The 19,739-nt window shown below is 41.0% G+C and overlaps 1 protein-coding gene across 1 annotated transcript in view; it reads right to left on the bottom strand.

The window, feature by feature from the left end:
* Positions 1–19,739, bottom strand: part of LOC139473671 (uncharacterized) — a 48,252-nt gene that overhangs the window by 9,226 nt on the left and 19,287 nt on the right. Inside the window, exons 7-27 of the mRNA XM_071256366.1 lie at positions 19,414–19,603; positions 17,403–17,543; positions 16,783–16,892; positions 16,121–16,179; positions 15,427–15,584; positions 14,466–14,738; positions 12,989–13,207; positions 12,297–12,416; positions 11,323–11,412; positions 10,290–10,384; positions 8,683–8,871; positions 7,661–7,726; positions 6,472–6,583; positions 5,423–5,551; positions 4,643–4,742; positions 4,208–4,322; positions 3,846–3,898; positions 3,044–3,143; positions 2,381–2,493; positions 1,487–1,586; positions 772–922 (exon numbers count right to left, since the gene is read on the bottom strand). Of these exons, the coding sequence (XP_071112467.1) occupies positions 772–922; positions 1,487–1,586; positions 2,381–2,493; positions 3,044–3,143; positions 3,846–3,898; positions 4,208–4,322; positions 4,643–4,742; positions 5,423–5,551; positions 6,472–6,583; positions 7,661–7,726; positions 8,683–8,871; positions 10,290–10,384; positions 11,323–11,412; positions 12,297–12,416; positions 12,989–13,207; positions 14,466–14,738; positions 15,427–15,584; positions 16,121–16,179; positions 16,783–16,892; positions 17,403–17,543; positions 19,414–19,603 (2,683 nt within the window). The remainder of the gene's footprint in view (positions 1–771; positions 923–1,486; positions 1,587–2,380; positions 2,494–3,043; positions 3,144–3,845; positions 3,899–4,207; positions 4,323–4,642; positions 4,743–5,422; positions 5,552–6,471; positions 6,584–7,660; positions 7,727–8,682; positions 8,872–10,289; positions 10,385–11,322; positions 11,413–12,296; positions 12,417–12,988; positions 13,208–14,465; positions 14,739–15,426; positions 15,585–16,120; positions 16,180–16,782; positions 16,893–17,402; positions 17,544–19,413; positions 19,604–19,739) is intronic.

Below are 19,739 nucleotides of genomic sequence, written 5' to 3'. Positions count from 1 at the left end.
AGTCTCGATTATCTACACGAATCCAGTGGGCGTAAACAGCGGAATAGCAGTGAAAATTATGTCAATGGATCACTGAGATTCAGTATTGACATCAGGTGTTCGCGAAATGGGTAAGCAGGTATGCCAACCGGGAAACACCCGCCACTAACGATATTTGCATTAAAAGTATGGGTTTGTTTACTTGCCTTTGCATGTGTTTGTGACGGGTGCAACCTGTGGTATCATAATTGACAGTGATTCACAAACACATGCTCATGATATGGACGAAATCGTACAATCGACTCTGCTTTATGCAGAGATTTCTATTTGATATGGAAAGGATTTTGTCGCTCTATTTATTTGCCTGACACTACACCCGACCGCAATTTATTATCTGCAAAAAACAAATACCTCGGTATAACTATAACGCTCTCGTGAAATAAGCTTAAATATTAATGTTGGAATGATTCCGAATGAACTATCTGTATAAAAGAAATAAATATATGACATGCCTATCTTAAAGTAGCTTACAGTTGGAATGATTCCGAATGAACTATCTGTATAAAAGAAATAAATATATGACATGCCTATCTTAAAGTAGCTTACAGTTATGAAATATATCACAATCTTTTCAGTGAGTGAATTGGATTTCACGCCGGATTATTCAGTATTCCAGATATTTAGGAGGAAGGCTCGAAATGATGCAGGTCTCAGACGTTTACCACGATCATAGGTTTCTGGTGTAATTCTGCATAGCAACTAGGCCACAGCAATGTCAGAATGATAACTTACCCCAAGCTCCAATTAGGAGAGGTTTGAGTTTGGATCTGTTAGGAAACACGTGAGAATCAGACCACAATGCCTCCAGACCGGAAGCCAGCATCATGAAGAATGTTGCCATGTAGAAGAAGTGGACGGCCACGGCGAAGGCGATGCAGAGACCCTAACAGACCATGTAATATATCTTAATGTAGGTAATAAGTATCACGTGTGGTCTTTTTCCCTGGAAGACCATTATAGTAAATTATATTTAACGAAAACATATCTCATAATGATAAATATATGTTATCATGGTGTATGGATCATATATAATATAATTACAGTTCCCGAGAAAGCTTTTTTTCAGCAAACAACAATGTTCATAGTATTACTGTAAACCCCGGTTACTGTGAACTCAAAGGCAACACTGATTTTAGTTCACTATAACCGTAGTTCGTCATAAGCATATATGCAGCAAATGGACGGTACCTAAGAAAACAGTTCGTTATATCCATCAGTTTGTTAAAAGCGTGTTCTTTATTAATATAGTATACTGTATATTTCTGGACAGGTTTAGCTTTAAATACATTTATAAACATGATCTATCATCATCTGGATACGTTAATAAACAGTGTGTACACACTGAATGCATGACAGTTATCAATACATATTCATATATAAAGAAATGGATATTCGAATTCAATGATAATTCAGTTAACATACTTAAGACCTCAAGTGTATAACTCACATATTCGTCCCTCCCTATTCCAATCATGAGCAGGAGCAAGGCAACAGCAAGGCACACACAGATATGGATCACGATAACAGCTTGGTCAGATTTCACGTATCTGGAACAAACATGGTTGTTTCTCAAAATACACAAGCTTATATAATGAGTGAGTGAGTTTCGTTCAATCCTTCTTTGGAAAATATTCCGTCACATACAGCGTGTCTGCTTAAATTGGAAGGAGTGAGTGAGTATGGTTTTACGCCGCGTTCAGCAATATTCCAGCAATATCACGGCGGGGGACACCAGAAATGGGCTTCACACATTGTACCCATGTCGGGAACCACCCGGGCCTTTAGCGTGACGAGCGAACGCTTGAACCACTAGGCTACCCGACCGTCCCTAAATTAGAAGGAAAGTCCAAAGCGACGTGCTGTGAATCATATCCGGGTGAAGGTTTGGTTACAAACACACGATCAGCAAATCCTTGCAATGTTTAAAAATTACATGACATGACATGATTGGTATATATTCATATAATAAATAGTGGTAAATAGTATCATAAAGTTTGTATCGGATATGACTTACCTAATATGAAATATTATCACATTCACATGTGTTATTACTTTCTTAAATATTGATTAATTTGTCTATAAGTTATGTTCATTTTCATGTTATTTTCCCTTTAACGAACGCTGACAGTGTATAGAAGAATATAACTCTTGCGGACACGAACTTAAGTATACGTTGTATTATATATTTCAATGATACTATTTAGTATCACATCATGAGTGGTCACACCACATAAGTAGATACTGGCAGCATGTTTATTAAACTACATTCAACAAAGTTATAAGACGGCATCAAAAGGGCATCAAAATGGCACCAAGATGGTACCAAGAATAAGCAACATACCTCCACGTCACGGCGTAAACAATCACTGTCAGGACTAACAACACGATTTCTATACTGCAACACGCTATTTCTGCCGGTGTAAGTGGATGACTAATTATAATTTGTCGGGCGTCCTGTAAAGGAAGAACATTATCATAATTATTGCTATGTTACTTATTACAAACTATAAAATCAGGTAGTTCCGCATATGCCTGGCAATTAAAACCCCTCTGTAGAGTGTAAGACATTTCCTCAAATAAATATATTATTTAAAACAATGGAAATTATAAGAAAAGCTATTTATCCTCAACCGGTTTGTCCACCTAGCCAAGATAAAGGTTCGATTGTCTAATTTATAACGTGCAGCCAAGGATTATTTTTCTATTTTGCTCTTATAGCGCACTGTTATGATGGCGCTTGATAAAGTCTGTGTGGGCATTTCATGATAGTGAATTGATTAAACGCCGCTTTGAACCGTATTTCAGTTACACCACGGCGTGTCAGTTAGTTGTGGGAGGAAAGGCCGAAGTGATGCATGTCTTCAGACGTTAACCACTTTGACTGAATCACGAGCATGGTAGACCATTCTTACGTTATACACACACGCACGGACTCACGCACATACACTGTACTCACACACGCACACACCCATCCATGCTCAAGTGTGTTTATGGATGCACTCACCGGACTCATTACCACAGCAAAGTTCGTCAGATGACCGCAGGAACATTCTGTGAAAGATGTTCCCGATATACTTGCATTGCATCCGTCATGATCCCACAGACTGAAATAAAGCTGAGTTGGATTAATGCTGCTTTGAAGGTATTGTAGTTAAGTCACGGCGCTTCATCTTCATGTAGGAGTAAAGTTCGAAGGGCTTAGACGGTACAGGCTTACCAATAACAGTATGATGTATGCAGACCTAGAATCATAATGAGGATAAAGAGTACCCGTTTATGGTCGCTCTGTCGACTGGATGAGGGTGCCGTTGTGCAAAGCAATCTTAGCGCTAAGATGATCGTAACTCCCATACCTGGGCCCACTTGCACTAAGCGATCTTAGCGCTAAGATGATCGCAACTCATATACCTGGGCCCACTTGCACAAAGCCATCTTAGCGCCAAGATGATCGTAACTCACATACCTGGGCCATTTGCACAAAGGGATCTTAGCGTTAAGGTGACCGTAACTCCCATACCTGGGCCCACTTGCACAAAGCAATCTTAGCGCTAAGGTGATCTTAACTCCCATACCTAAACATAGACGTACGACAACCGTGGCGCTAAGCTGTTTCATACAACGGCACCCAGGCCTTTACATAGCCGCATTGACTCAAACTGGCGAGGCACAAACTGGTTATCCAATTCGTTAAGCTATAACAGAAGGTCGACCTTGGAACTATCTATTATCAGCTAAGGAGTTAATTTATTCCATTTGACTGTGTATTGTACATTATATTCAGCATGATAGATACAAGGAATACATACCCCCGTAATGTGTTAAGGTAGACGCACATTCGCCCTTCACCAATGAGAGAAAGCTGCAATGTGAACATAACCAAACTCAGGTATTTGTTGAAATATTAAAGCTTCATTTCTTGTTATCCGATCATATCTTTCTAGTATCTAGCCACCCTGTAAACCTAAATGATTGGCCCTAACATAAATTTGTAATAATGCAACAGTGAAATATCGACATTGTGTTTAAAGGTTTTGTGTCTTATAAAAGTACTGTCAAGGGAGGAATCACACATTTAATTTAAAAATGGCTGTTAGCCTTCTAGGTTAGCTGTTGACAATTGACATATAATATGGTTTCCCTTAAGCTGTCAAAGGTCTAAAGCATTTACGCCGGTATGAGTAAAGTTCATCTTCAATGGTGGATCGAGCGATTTCGTTGGAGCAGGAAACAGGTTGAAAGCGAGGAGACCAGAGTTGACCACCAGCTTTTCGGAACCATTCTTCCTGGAAATAATAGCTTTCTATAAAAACATAAATATATCTTATGTTATAAAAGATAAATATGTTCTGACTATGAATTATTACTTCTAAGGGTCGCCTTGAACCTTCTTTCTGCATTGCACATTTTAAGTATGATTTTAGTTTGAGTACGTAAGAACTATATCCATGAGGGTTGAAAGTGGCTTGTTTGCATGAAATCTCACAACTACTATACTGTCTTATAAATATTCTCTGCATAAAATTTTGTTCTACAATGTAACCTTAATTCAAAACATATGATTACCTTCATTATTCATATTAAATATATTTTGGTAAAACCTTACCCCATGGTGTTATCTGCGGGTTCAACTAACCGCTCCCCTGTTGGAAGAAGAGGTAAGATGTCCTTGTAGTAGATGGCGCTAAACCTTACTGACGCATCTGCTGAAACAATAATTAAATATAAACAGTGAGTGAGTTGGGTTTTACGCCGCTTTTAGCTGTATTCCAGTTACATAACGGCGTGCCAGCTTAATGTGGGAGGAAAGCCCAAAATGATGCAGGCCTCAGACGTTTACCACTTCGGTGAAACCAACGAGCATGGGTATGGTGCTAACAAACCTAAAAACATAATCGGGGCGGACTATTTTTCGAACCCACAATCATAGGTTTCTGGTGTGCCCAAGGTACGCAACTCTGAACAGCGAATGGCGGCGCCTTAGACGACTGGGCCACCCGTGCCCCCAATAAACCAAGGGGTGTGTGTGTAATAAACGGCTGGGCTAAAAGAAAGTACACCTGAAAATTGGATTTCACCAAACATTAGAAACGTTATCAAAACGTTGATAGGTTGCAAATAGTCGCCGAAACACTGCAAACACAACTATGATACCCGTATCGTATACATCACCGTCGAAGGAGAATTTCCTTTTGGTTTCATTTTTAGCCACCATCCAACATAGGTGTTTCCTGTCTTTTGGACGGCATTTTAACTCTCTAGAATATGTTCAGGAACGAAAGGTTCAGAAATAATATGAACCATGATGCTTGAGGTAATATTTTGTTGGCGGTTCACAAATATCAGATGAACATTAAGGGTTTTTTTTATGAAACGTGTGTACTACCTGTGAATTGTTTCAGAGTCATGCTGTCAAGCTTCAGATGGACGTTACTGGTCACAGTGTTGGTACCCGAGTTGTCAGGAAACTCTATATCTTTAAGAGCTTCAGGGTCTGTTTTACCAAGCTTTAGTTCTGTAAAACCAAACAAGGAAAGATCCGTATAGATATCCTTTTGCTGGTGATAATTCAACACAATATTGACATTATAAATGTGATGAAGTGCTTAAGGCTGCGAATAACGGTCTGGAAAAATATATATAAATTTACAACGTCTATATAGGTGATATAGAGTGGAGAGTGATTTGAAGTTGTTTTCGTCGTAGTGACCTATAATATCACTGCAGCTTGTAAAATAAATCGAGTCAAGAACAGGCAAACATGACTACGCATGTGCATCGATGGATGTCATCGATAAAAATAAAAGCGACAAAACGCGTTCCATGATGATAAGGAATCACTGCTAAGAGGAGAGTCCATCGTACGATTCCGACTATATCGTAAGAATATTTCTATGCACAATCAGCAACGCCTACGAGCCTGATCACACTGATTCCCATTTATGTCGGCTATTTCAACAACCATAGACTCTTAGGATGGGAGGGTGTGACCCCCCCCCCCCCCCCCCCCCTCACACGCACACACACACACACACACACACACACACACACACACACACACACACACACCTCACCTCCACACATCCCACACCCATATATTTGGAAGCTGCCTTTCATTTCCGTATTTAATCCACAAGTTGGAAATTGACTTTTCAGTTTTTAGATTGGAATACTAAAGGATTGAGTGATTACATCAATTTTAACGCCGCTTTTAACCGTTTTCAGTTATATCACGGCTTGTCACCTTGACGTGACAGGATATCCGTCGCTTTCGTGTGATGCAGGTCTTAGACGTTGGCAACTTTGGTGAAATCCACCAGTATTTGCCTGGAGCTGAATAGATCCCACGATCATAGGTTTCGGGTGCGAAACGCTAATATGCACAGCGAGTTGACACAAGCATGCCTTAATACGGAAAGATCTGGAAAGATCTACCAATGTTAGTTGACTCAGCAGTGTGGACAGCTCCTTCGTCAAGGCAGTTTGTGGTCACTTCGGTCAGTTTGTCCAGAAGCTGAAGCACCGTAGTTGGCGATGTCCCAGTAGCCTGTGTAGGAATATATGATAACACCTCATATATATTTATAACAGCATGGTCACATACTTATCATCTGATACACACGTTTCTTTTTCTATCATTAATAACTAGCTGGGAATATCAACACATGATTCAGTATTTCAGGTACCATGTGTCAACTTAATGTGGTACACGTCCGGGTGATGTATGCGTTTCTATTCTCCTTGGTGACACCCATGGCCACTTGAATGATGACATATCGTCATGAGTGAGTGAGTATGGCTTTACGCCGCCTTTAGCAATATTCCAGCAATATCACGGCGGGGAACACCAATATGGGCTTCACACATTGTACCCATGTCGGGAATCGAATCCGGGTCTTCGGCGTGACGAGCGAACGCTTTAACCACTAGGCTACCCGACCGCCCGACATATCGTCATGATGACGGGCCAGTGACATGGCGAATGGACGTACTGAGGGTGAATAATTAAACCATGGGACAGCGTACTACCAAAGGAAGGTGTGAGTATGGTTTTACGCCGCCTGTAGCAATAGCCCAACAATATCATGGTAGGGGACACCATAAATGGGCTTCACACATAGCACCCATGTGGGGAATCGAACCCGGGTCTTTGGCGTGACGAGCGTAACGCTTTAACCACAAGGCAACCCAAACCGCCCCACGAACGGAAGGAACCACCTCCCTGTAATTTTTTTACGAAACAAGGATCCATAGACAGTAGTTCTCACATCACTGTGAACTTAACTCTGATTCTTTTAAAAGATATTTTAGAATTACGCCAAATGGTGAAACATTAGTACAACTAACTTTATTTTCATAGGAGGAAGTAAAGACAGCCCATGGTCAAAATGCCATATTTGGTAAGGAACTTGTACATTGCTCAAATCCTGCGTTTCAACTACTCCCAGCTATACCTCTTCATTAGCTCATGGTAGTAGTCCAAAAACGTGAAAGCTACAAAAATACTAAATAGCAAACGGAGTCGTATGAAGACGTAACAAATTTATAAAACGTTTCCGTAATTCTGAAATTTACAGCTGTCTTTACCTGGTGGCCCATATGAACTCGCCAGGATGATACTAACCTCCAATTTCTTCCATTCGCCTACGGTCCGTGAATCGAGAATATTACTGACGCTCTCCACAAATCCCTGAAAAAAATTGCATCAGTGGTAAAACAAACAGGAACCAATAAGTATCTATGAATACGATTTCAAATATGTAAATAATTTGGTTATATAAGGCGCAATTGACAGAAGACGCGTCGTTCAACACTAAGAAACTATCATAATCCATGTCCGAATATTTGACCAATTCATACATTGACCAATTAGTGAGCGACTGTTTAACTCCGCCGCAGTCATAACTCTTCCATCACATAATAGAGTGTGGACCAGACAACCCGTCACTGATGTCATGAATAAGGATCAACGCCATCGTGTTACGATAACAACCAATCAGACACAGAGACTACCCGTTGACCCCTTGTACATGGTGGGTTCTTGGGGGGATATATTCTGATTCGGAATCAACACTCGTCGCATGCAATGACTGCAAGATTATCGAATTGATTTTGAAAATGAGAAATGACAAATCAGTCTTTTGTTTAAAACTGAAATCGTTACCTTTTTGGTACTTCATGACAGAACCGATCAACTAAACGTAATGATTTAGATCTAATAATTCCTGTATTTATCGTGCGCCAATGTGGACAAATTCAGTATCTCGTGGCACAAGTTTAAATCACATCCAAATTGAATATCCAAACCGTAAGCAAGGGCTTTACCAAAAAACATTCAATGGCAATACGAAAGCAGAAACGAAAGGCATTAACGGGTAGGCAAGTGTGACACGGAGTGCCTGTATGTTACTTTCGCCATTGTCAGCAATATTAGAACTAAATAACGGATAGCTGTTAATAATCAGTATTGATGTGTGAGAACCGAACCAGGTTATAAGGGTACGTTGACATGCGTTCAATCAGATCACACACTGTAACCGCCTACTTGGTACTGAAACCCAAATCAATGGCTAATCTGTAGGCCACACATACCATTCCAGTCACCCAATCAATATTCCTGAGTTTTTTTAATGCAAAAATGAAAACCTCTATGAACTGTTGTGTCTCCTCTTTGTTGTCCTTGCAGGCGTTGGTAATGTTCAACAGCCGCACCAGAGCCTGAATCGCCAGAACAATCCACTCGCTTGTCAGTTCCTCTGGCTGCGTGGCATTGGACAGAGCTCTGGCAACAGAGGAGATGTTCGCGACACGCAGGCCCTCCTCAATCCACTCAATCTGAAACAGCAATCCGTTCCGTCATGATTAAAACATGTTAATGCGAATAGATAACTGGTACCTGTGCATGGTATAGTTGGTCAAATATGAGGGGGACCGCCTCCGTGGTCTAGTGGTAGAGCGTCCGCCCGGAGAGCGGAAGGTCCAGGGTTCGATCCCGGGCCGCGTCATACAAAAAGACGTTAAAAGATTGTACTGTATACTGTGTCTGAGTGGGGTATTCATGTTAAACTGCGGCATGGTATCTCAGTGGGCTAGCACTATAAATCGGCATCAGTCCGGACTAGTACACGCAGCCACACACACACATACACGTGCATGCACGTCGCTATATAAGTGCAATAATCTTGGACGCGACGTTAAACCCAATTTCAGCTCACCTCACCTCACCTCACCTCACCTCACCTCACCTCACCTCAAATATGAGGGAATGATCCACGCTGAATACATTAAATTTATTTATTCACGGCACACCCTGACTTCAATCGTGATCAAGGTGTTATTGTTGATATATATTTCTTATCTTAACTCAAACTCAAAATTCCCTGTTACGTGTCCAAGAAAGATGTACTTATATCCCGATGTCGCGTAATGTAACATGAACTGTATGTGGCAGGAACAGGCAGTACATTTGAGAGTGAATTTGGTTTAACGATTTGAGCAGTGTTCCAACTATATCACGGCGTGTCAGCTTAATGTGGAAGGAGAGTAATCTATGTCCTAGACATCTACGGCAGAACATGTATATGGATCAAATATGGAATATCACTACTCCAGCACCATCAGAGTGAGTTGGGTTTAACGCCGCTTTTAACATTATTCCAGTTATATCACGGCGTGTCAGCTTAATGTGGGAGAAAAGTGATGCTGGTCTCAGACGTTTCCACTTCGGTGAAACCCACGAGCACAGGTATGGTGCTGACAAACCTAGAATCATAATCGGGACAAACCGGGATTCGAACCCACATAGGTTTCTGGCGTGCCCAAGGTACGCAACTCTGAACAGCGAATCGCGGCGCCTTAGACGACTGGGCCACCCGTGCCCCAGCACCACCAGAGAAGACATAACCACCTGACAATATCACGTTGTTGACAGTTCTATAATATTACTACCATGGACGATGTCATTACGACTTGAACCAACGGTGTGTTTGAAGTTTGAATACGTTGTGACAATCTCGTTATGGCCATCTAACAGTGACATTGATTTATAATTACAGTCGAACCTCGTTGTGTCGAACCACGCTGTGTCGAACGCTTTGGGACCTGAAAAAGAATTCGAGTTATCCCTGATTCGAGACATCAGGGGAATATTAGGGTTAATTTGGATACCTGGATCTCCCAAAAGAGTTCTAGACAATCGGGAACTCGAATCATCTATGTTCGACACAACGAGGTTCGACTGTATATGTACTCACATCATCAATCACTCCTTCTAACAGTTGCACGAGACACTGGGTCCTGTCCTCGTCCTGCCAGCGGCCATCCTCACCACAGGTCCGTGTCATTACCGCTGAAAACGTCAAGTGAATTCTGATTTCAACTTACACCCTTCCCGATGTTCCCTGACCGCCTCCGTGGTCTAGTGGTAGAACGTCCGCCTGGAGAGCGGAAGGTCCGGGGTTCGATCCCCAGCAGCGTCATACCAAAACACGTTAAAAGATGCTACTTGTTGTCACCCTGTCTGGCGCTCGGCATTAAGGGGCTAAAACAAGGACTGGTCGGCTCGGAGTCAGTATACTGTGTCTGAGTAGGGTATTCATGTTAAACTGCGGCATGGTATCTCAGTGAGCTAGCACTATAAATCGGCATCAGTCCGGACTAATACAAGCACACACACACACACACACACACACACACACACACACACACACACACACACACACACACACACACACACACACACACACACACACACACACACACACACACACACACGAACACACACACACACACATACATGCACGTCGCTATATAAGTGCAATAATCTTTTAACGTCTTTTGATATGACGCGGCTGGGGATCGAACACCGGACCTGCCGCTCTCCGGGCGAACGCTATACCACTAGACCCCGGAGGCGGTCTATTAGATTAGACACAACGTAATAAGTATTAAATTCTTAAAAGAAATCGGAAAATGGAGAATGAAACCATGTATGAATTTAACTGATACTTAATTATGAACATGCCTTTTTAAAGTTAATTAACTTGTTTAATAACATTTTGTGCTTGTTTTTCACTACAGTTTCGTTATAAAGTGCTGTCAATACATACTATCAGATGTTTACATACATATTATATAATACATAATATGACTCAGCGGACAAACAGGGAACGGGTGATATGCTGTCACCGTGAGCCTTTCACACACTTCATCGCGCTTTTGTTTCTGAGAGATTTTGAAATTCTGAAACGATGGCACATTTGTGCGGAGTCCCATTGCCACACCCACCTGTACCGCCTTTAGGGCAGGGATACTCTGCAGTTAGACCAGCTCGCGTTCCATGCCATTTGCCGTCTTCATCACATCGGATGATCTCAGCTGGATAACAGTAAATATAATATAGTTCAACAATATTAGACATCATTCTTCTACTTGGGTTGTGTAAAAAGTGAAATTAATGCGTCTCCAAAAGAATGCGACTGCTGGCCCCTAGCCAAAAATGCGACTAAATATGAATCTGACACCCCCTCCTCTAAAGCATCAGTGGATTTATATCTGAACAAAATGTCCTCTGTCAGGTTTACAGGCGAATCCTCACCTTAATCCAACTTTACATTAATCCAATCACACACCATATAGCACCTCTTATTGCGCTAAGTATGGTACTTCAGCTAAAACAATACATGCGCGTTGGCTCGTGTCGGCCTTTGATGCAGTCGCAAAGAGCAAAGACACCGTGTTGGGTGGCGTCTGTCTGGACTTGCAGGTGTGATCAGTGATGACATGAGTGAGTAGAACCCTTGTCTTGACCCCAGCAGTGACAATTCACAGGATGTAATTAGTGTTTGAATGACATTGTTTATATACTTGTTACAAGTGCTGCTCAATAAACATTGATGAGGCATACATAGTTGTTTGTTTTCAGCGTATGTCTAAGTTGGTATTTCTGCTATCCAAAATGTCTTATTGTTAATATAAATGCGATGTTTAATAATGCCAGCAAAGACCACTCGCATTTTCCGCATTTAATTCACGCTCGCCGTTAATTTCACGTTTTACAGTATTTGTCAATGTATCACTCAATCCGTTCTTTACCATTAACCGTTAATGTGTGAGTGAGCATAGTTTTGCACCTGTTATCAATATCATCATGGCGTATTGGGCGTCAGACATTGCACACATGCAAGATATCGGTCTTTATGCCTCCACAGCAAACTACAAATCATTATCCTTTATCCAACGTCTATCTGTATCAGGCTCACCTCCTATGATTGAGACGGTTGTCGATGGGCTCTGCTCCCCAGAACCGACTGTGTTGACACCGACACACGAGTAAGTAACGTTATTACCGCTACCACCACCAGCCACTGACAGTGTGGGACCTAGAAAACATCCCTCTTGAACATGTACGATGTACCGACAAGCTAGTTCGTAGTGCAAACATATATCTATCTGATTTAAACAGTGAGACGAGAATGTCTGCTGGTATCATATTTTTTCACTCAACGCGAATCGTCGTGCATTGGGAGTCCTTTAACAACATACGACTTTAATTAATGTACATCCCTAAAGTTTGCTGAATTGATTAAAATTGCGTGTGGGTATACCTCTATGATAGCATTGTTTTTTCTTAGTTGTTTAACTTCGTTCTCAGCAATATTCTAGATATCTGTTGGCGGTCAGACGTCATGCAATGTCCACAACAAAAACATTATTATACAATTCCTTCTATAGGAAGCCACGAACGTATCAACCAACCTTGTATAAGACACTAATTGTTCACAACGGCTTTATCATAAAGTGTTACATTAAAATACAATTATAGATTTCTACATTTGTAATAATTATCCTAATGCTTTACGAATCTTTTGTAAGAATGCATGTAGATATTCCTAAAATCTTAAAATTATTGTACAACACTCACTTATAATAAACTTTAAGTACATATACTTACTATCTATCACTGTTTTTTTTCCATTCTGGAACCAGGAAAAGGAGGTCACGGGGACCCACGGCAAAGTTGTGTTACAGCTTAGGGTGGTAGTTTCACCAGACCGTATGAAGACTCTCTTCAGAGGCAGGACAGTTACAACTGGGCGGGGTATAACACTGACTGTCATGGCCTTACCAGATGACAGCCCGCTCTCATCCCTGAGAGTACAATGGAATTGTCCTGGAAAATTAATACAGCCACATTATTTTGAACTCGAAGCTATTTGGATCGCCTTAATGCGAGAAAAAATCGCGTTCATTCGGTAAAGGATCGCATTAATTCATTAAGGGATCGCGTTATTTCAGGAAAGCATCGCGTTAATTCGGTAAAGGATCGCGTTTATTCGGTAAAGGATCGCATTAATTCATTAAAGGATCGCCTTATTTCAGGAAAGCATCGCGTTAATTCGGTAAAGGATCGCGTTAATTCGGTAAAGGATCGCATTAATTCATTAAAGGATTGCGTTAATTCGGGAAAGCATCGCGTTAATTCGGTAAAGGATCGCGTTAATTCGGGAAAGCATCGTGTTAATTCGGTAAAGGATCGCGTTAATTCGGGAAAGCATCGCGTTAATTCTGTAAAGGATCGCGTTAATTCGGTAAAGGATCGCGTTAATTCGGTAAAGGATCGCGTTAATTAGGTAAAGGATCGCGTTAATTCAGGAAAGCATCGCGTTAATTCGGTAAAGGATCGCGTTTATTCGGGAAAGCATCGTGTTAATTCGGTAAAGGATTGCGTTAATTCAGGAAAGCATTGCGTTAATTCGGTAAAGGATCGCGTTAATTCGGGAAAGCATCCTGTTAATTCGGTAAAGGACTGCGTTTATTCGGAAATGAATCGCAGAATCTCACAGATAACACCAATAGTCTTAAGTAGGCATCCTACGTGTAGTTATGGTCTGCACAGGCACCTTAAAACCCCTAGTACACCTACCGGGACAGTAACATTTTACTGAGTGATCCGTATGTTTGTATTGTAACTGCGATATACATAATTTTATATTTTCCATGAAGATGCTTTAGACACTACAACTGGACACTTTCTTGTGTGGGGATGCAGGAGAGTTCCACTCGGAAAGACTTCAAGTTGTTTCATTTACATGGCGAAGGTGATTCAGAGTTGAAATATCGTTGCGAATAGCTACAGGATTGCTAATGCGTTCCAAAGTAATATGGGCTTGATCACTATCCCAAAGGCGTCATTATGTAAGTTGTCCAAAGGGAGATCCAAATGTAGATATAAAAAAGTAACACGTTTCTTGTAGGGAACCGGGAATGTTTTGTAAGAACATGATCTGGATCCTGCCCAGAAAAACAAGTTGTCAATTTTTGTGCAATTTAAAACAGTTTTGTATTTTGTTTTGTGCCGCGCCGTGATCCTGAAATCATAATTACTAACAATACGAGGGTAAAGGGGATCCAAGTGATCCAACACGCACCTGAATCTTTAAACGAGATGTTACTAGCGATGAGTGTTCCTCTATAATGCCCTGGGTCAGGGTTCGTGAGGTTTGTCTGTAGGCGAGAGTAGGCCAAGGGTACTACGAGTGCATTGCTGGCCGTCATCCGCCATTCCACGGTGACGTCACCAACAGGTTGGACAAAGGTGCCAATGCACGTCAGTTGAACCTCGGTGTTGTCCTTGGTGATTGCAGGTGTGTTTGAGGCGTCCGGTGACGAATATACCATTTGAGATACCTGGGTGGAGCCAACTGAAACATAACATGTTAAATTTCATTTAACGCCGCTTGAACTGTATTTTATCATTATTATTATCATTTACAGATCAAAATAAAAAAATGCAGCAAAGAGGGTTTTGGTGATCCTTGCATAGTCAGGCTGGTTAGGCTCATCATCAGCTCAGGGCCCTTACCCCTTCTACACGCAGCCCAGACAGCGAATGGGACTTCTCCCAGAAAGGGCTGCCCAGTCGAACCCACCGAGAACCTTTCGGAGAATATGTAGACTTCCCAACACTGCAGCCTTCTGCATTACCAAGGTTGTCAGGATGGATGTATTCCTGGTAACAAACCCGGGTACTCTCCTAATGTCAGTCATCCGATTTGGCGGTACCAAACCTAAAGAACAATGGGGAGTCTGACAACTTTGTACTTGGGATGCATGCGTGACATTTCATAAGTGAGGTCCGCATACTTGCCATGTTTTCCTCCAAAGGACAAGGTCAGGTTTGTTAGCCTGGACAGGTCTGACGCTGTATACGGGCCTTTACCAAAGACCTACTGCTACTACTACTACTATTTCTACTACTACTACTACAGTAACTACTACTACTACTACTACTACTACTACTACTACTACTACTGCTGCTGCTGCTGCTGCTTCTGCTGCTAATGGGCGAATCTATTGACTGTTAGGTACAAGCGAGGCAGATATTCTCACCTTGATTGTTAATGATGAGGCTTGTCGCATTCACTGTCATGTATCCAAGAGTGCCGTTTTGAATGGACTCACGCAATTCTGAAACTGCCTTCTCGGAGTTTTGTCCATTTGGAAAGATAAGGGTGAAGTGGACGGTCACATAGTTGTCACTATTCTTGCTGTAAAATATAATTATATAAAATTATAAGGCATAAAAGTGAGTGGGTGGTTGAGTGTGGTTGCATGCCGCTTTTAACAATGTCACCAGCCCTGGCCACCAGACATGAATGAGCCGTGTACCCACATTAGGAATCGATCCCGTGTCTTTGGCGTGACGTGCAAACGCTTTAACCACAAGGTTACACAACCGTTCCGAAAGGTATTAACCCTATACGTGTGTAAGTTGGGTTTAACACCGTTTTGAAAATTGTTACGTCAATCTCAACACGTCAGATCAGTATTGGAGGAAATCGCAAAGTGGCGCGAATCGCAAATGTTTACCACCGTTTTGAAAGACGCATGCAAAGGAATGGTTCTGACAAACCCTGGATCACAATCGGTGAAAATCGAGGATTCGAACCCTGTAGGGACGCAATTCTGCACAGCCAACTGTTCCGACTTAGATCACGTGACCCTGAATGTTAATACTGTAAACATGTCTGAGACATTTCAAGCAAACATTTTGTTAGGGTTGTTCTTTGGTACAGTGTCTCACCTGAACATTTCAACGTTGACATTAACAGCCACGTTTCGCAACCTGAAGAATTCTTGCATCTGAAGAACAAGATGAGGATGTGTTTATTTGATACAGATTTCATTTACTGAAATATATACTACAGCATTATAAATTCCATAAACGTTTTTGATGTTTAATGCCTACTTTGTAATTGTATGTGTATTCCCCGTTGATGCTGGCCCTACTGTGTCATACACACGTCATATATTACAACCGCATGGATATAAACACCTCTGAAAATATATTTGTTTAGTAGTTTATATTTGCACTCAGCAATATTCCAGCTTCATGACGGCGGGCATTAAATAATCGCGTATGGACCAGGCAAACCAGTGATTGAAGAACAGTGATCATCGTCTTTGAGGTACGATGACATGCAATCCACAATGGCACCGAGATTGACCACCCGATCCATTATGTCTTCTCTAAAGACCACCATAAGTTGCCGGGGACCTACAATGTACTCTAACCGGGAATCCTCCCTGGGTATTTTGAGATAACGAAATGTTTTCTAGCTGGGACCTACAATGCCGGGGACCTACAATGTACTCTAACCGGGAATCCTCCCTGGGTATATTGAGATAACGAAATGTTTTCTAGCTGACGAAATATATCAACATCATTTATGAGACGTTACGTACCTGGCCTGCCACACGTGATTCCAGTGTTGTGAAGAAAGGATTTATCTGGGCGGCATAGGCTTGGTTCCATGTCCTGTCCAGCAATACATAGGATCCTGTCCAAATGTCAGCTGTCGGGGACACAGACAAGTAGCAGAGCCAAAGGGTGAACACATCATATATCGAACACATTCAGATGAAAGTAGATGATTGGTATTTTATGTTTTTGAGACCAAAACGTCCAAATACATGTATGTGTATGTACACCATAACAATTGCCACTGTTTTCACTGAAATGTATTCTAATGAGGTATAAGAAGGATACCAACTTACCCCATACTGCAAATGCTTCATGGGTGATGTTTTTGTAATACAAATTATATAGTAATGATAATAATTATATCATTTTCTCCATTTAATATTACCACTAATAATGAACAGGTAGTCTAAATGTTGTCCTTTAAATGTATGAAATCTTATTATAAAGTACATTTATAATTATAACTTTTATCATTTGAATAATTCTGATAAAGTGGTAACTCAATAAATGTATAACAATATTGTGATGATTATTTTCATGTGTACATTTGTAAATATACTGATGGGTCAGAATGAACACCAATGAAATAAATCCAAATCACCTATGGTTATATTGAAAGACAGGTTAACGCTTTTTTTTCCCGACTTTCCCGCCAAAGTGATCGACGTCGACACGGCTCTATCTCCATACATTCCGCTGACAACTTTCAGGATTCCGTCAGGCATGATCTTCAGCTCAAAGTCTGGTTTGCCATGCAATGAAAGTTTGAACAATATCAGCATGCAGAATATAAAATATATAAACATTGCTCCTGTAAACCATGACATGGAGAGGATATAGTCATTGTGAAGATCATCTCGATTTACCATTGAAAATCCATACTGTATCAGATAAACGAAAATATGTTTAGTTTTCACATCAGTACACTCCTACTCTATTATAAAAGACCAAATATTGCATTTAACCAGTTCAACAGAAAGACGGTATATACAGGTTGTGCGTGACCTACAAACAACATCAAATACAAGGTCGCATCCTATCCATCCTAAACACTGTATACAAGGTAACATCTTAGTCAAGACAACACTGTGTACAAGGTTGCCGCTTACTCAATGACAACAATGTATACAAGGTCACATCTTACTCACTGACAACACTATATACAAAGTCACATCTTACTCACTGACAACAATGTATACAAGGTCACATTTCATCCATAACAACACTGCATACAAGGTCGCATCTTACTCACTGACAACACTGCATACAAGTTCACATCTTATCCACTGACAACAATGTATACAAGGTCACATCTCATCCATAACAACACTGCATACAAGACCGCATCTTACTCACTGCAACACTGTATGCAAGGTCACATCTTACTCATTGACAACACTGTATGTAAGGTCATATCCTACCCATGACAACATTGTATACAAGGTCACATCTTACCCACTGACAACAATGTATACAAGGTCACATCTCATCTATAACAACAACACTGTATACAAGGTTACATCTTACCCATACAAAATAATGTATACAAAGTTACATCGTACCCATCCTAAACACTGTTTACAAGGTCACATCTTGTCCGCTGACAACAATGTATACAAGGTCACATCTGATCCATAACAACACTGCATACAAGGTCGCATCTTACTCACTGACAACACTGTATACAAGGTCATATCTTACTCACTGACAACAATGTTTACAAGGTCGCATCTTACTCACTGGCAACACTGTATACAAGGTCTCATCTTACCCCAGACAACAATGCATACAACGCTGTATACAAGGTCGAAAATCACATCCATAACAACACTGTATACAGGGTCTCATCACACCCCAGACAACAATGCATACAATGTCACATCTTACGTCCAAAAACATCATCATATACAAGATCACATCTTGCCTCCAACATCAACATTATATACTTAGGCAATAGTTTACGAGTGACGAAGGAATGACGGATTATCTGTCCCGAGTGAAATTAAAGTTGTAAGTCCCAAGCCTCGTTTGAGCGGCATTTATTCTTCTACAATTTAAGCAATGTCATTACTTTTGGCGACAAATATAGAGTTTGATTAATGTTTTATAGTACAACCATGAATATTGTATATATAAAATTCAAACACGTGTAGTTCAAACTGTTTGCCCGTTTCACTCGGTCGACATGGCCGTCAGTGCCTCAAAGTCACTAGCTCTTGTGTCTTCGAAAAGATAACCAAAGCTTTTCTCAACAACATGAAACTGCGTAAACTGATTCTACAACAAGTAAGGTTTATTTCACTCTTTCAAGCGAGCATATGCCTTACATTTTAAAACAACGATGAGTGAGTGAGTGAGTGAGTGAGTGATTATGGTTTTACGCCGACGGCGGGGAACACAAAAATGGGCTTCACACATTGTACCCATGTCGGCAATCGAACCCGGGTCTTCGGTGTGGCAAGCGAACGCTTTAACCACTAGGTTACCCGACCGCCCGAATTCACCAATGGAGGAGGAAGTACTCCCATAAAGTTGTACAACATGTGTATGTATAATAAAGAATTTGCTGTCCATAATAACCCTTGACATGCATAGAGAAGACCAAATCTTACCCGATGCGAATGAGAAAGAGAGATCCGATATTTCATATCCTTTGCTTATCCGGCAAGTTAATTTACCGACAGCATTTCCAATTTGTTGATAATTGACGTAAATCTGTTTTTTGATGTCACAACTCAAGATTAAAACTACCATTTTGACTGAGACAACAGTTGTCAAACTCGGGATACCATCATCTTTGATCTGCAAAATAAAATAGAAATGTCGGCGTAATAGTTATACAAATTTGGGAATGAAAACATGGCGGATTCGTTATACATTCAACCCCCATCTACATATATTTCCATCCGTTAAGTCTGACTGCATAGTATTACCCTGA

This window comes from Haliotis cracherodii, unplaced genomic scaffold (assembly GCF_022045235.1).
Source record: "Haliotis cracherodii isolate W230 unplaced genomic scaffold, xgHalCrac1.p SCAF_3, whole genome shotgun sequence".
In the NCBI taxonomy this organism is placed as follows: domain Eukaryota; kingdom Metazoa; phylum Mollusca; class Gastropoda; order Lepetellida; family Haliotidae; genus Haliotis; species Haliotis cracherodii.
The sequence above is the reverse complement of the archived record's forward strand: the minus strand, read 5'-3'. Positions and strand labels throughout refer to the sequence as shown.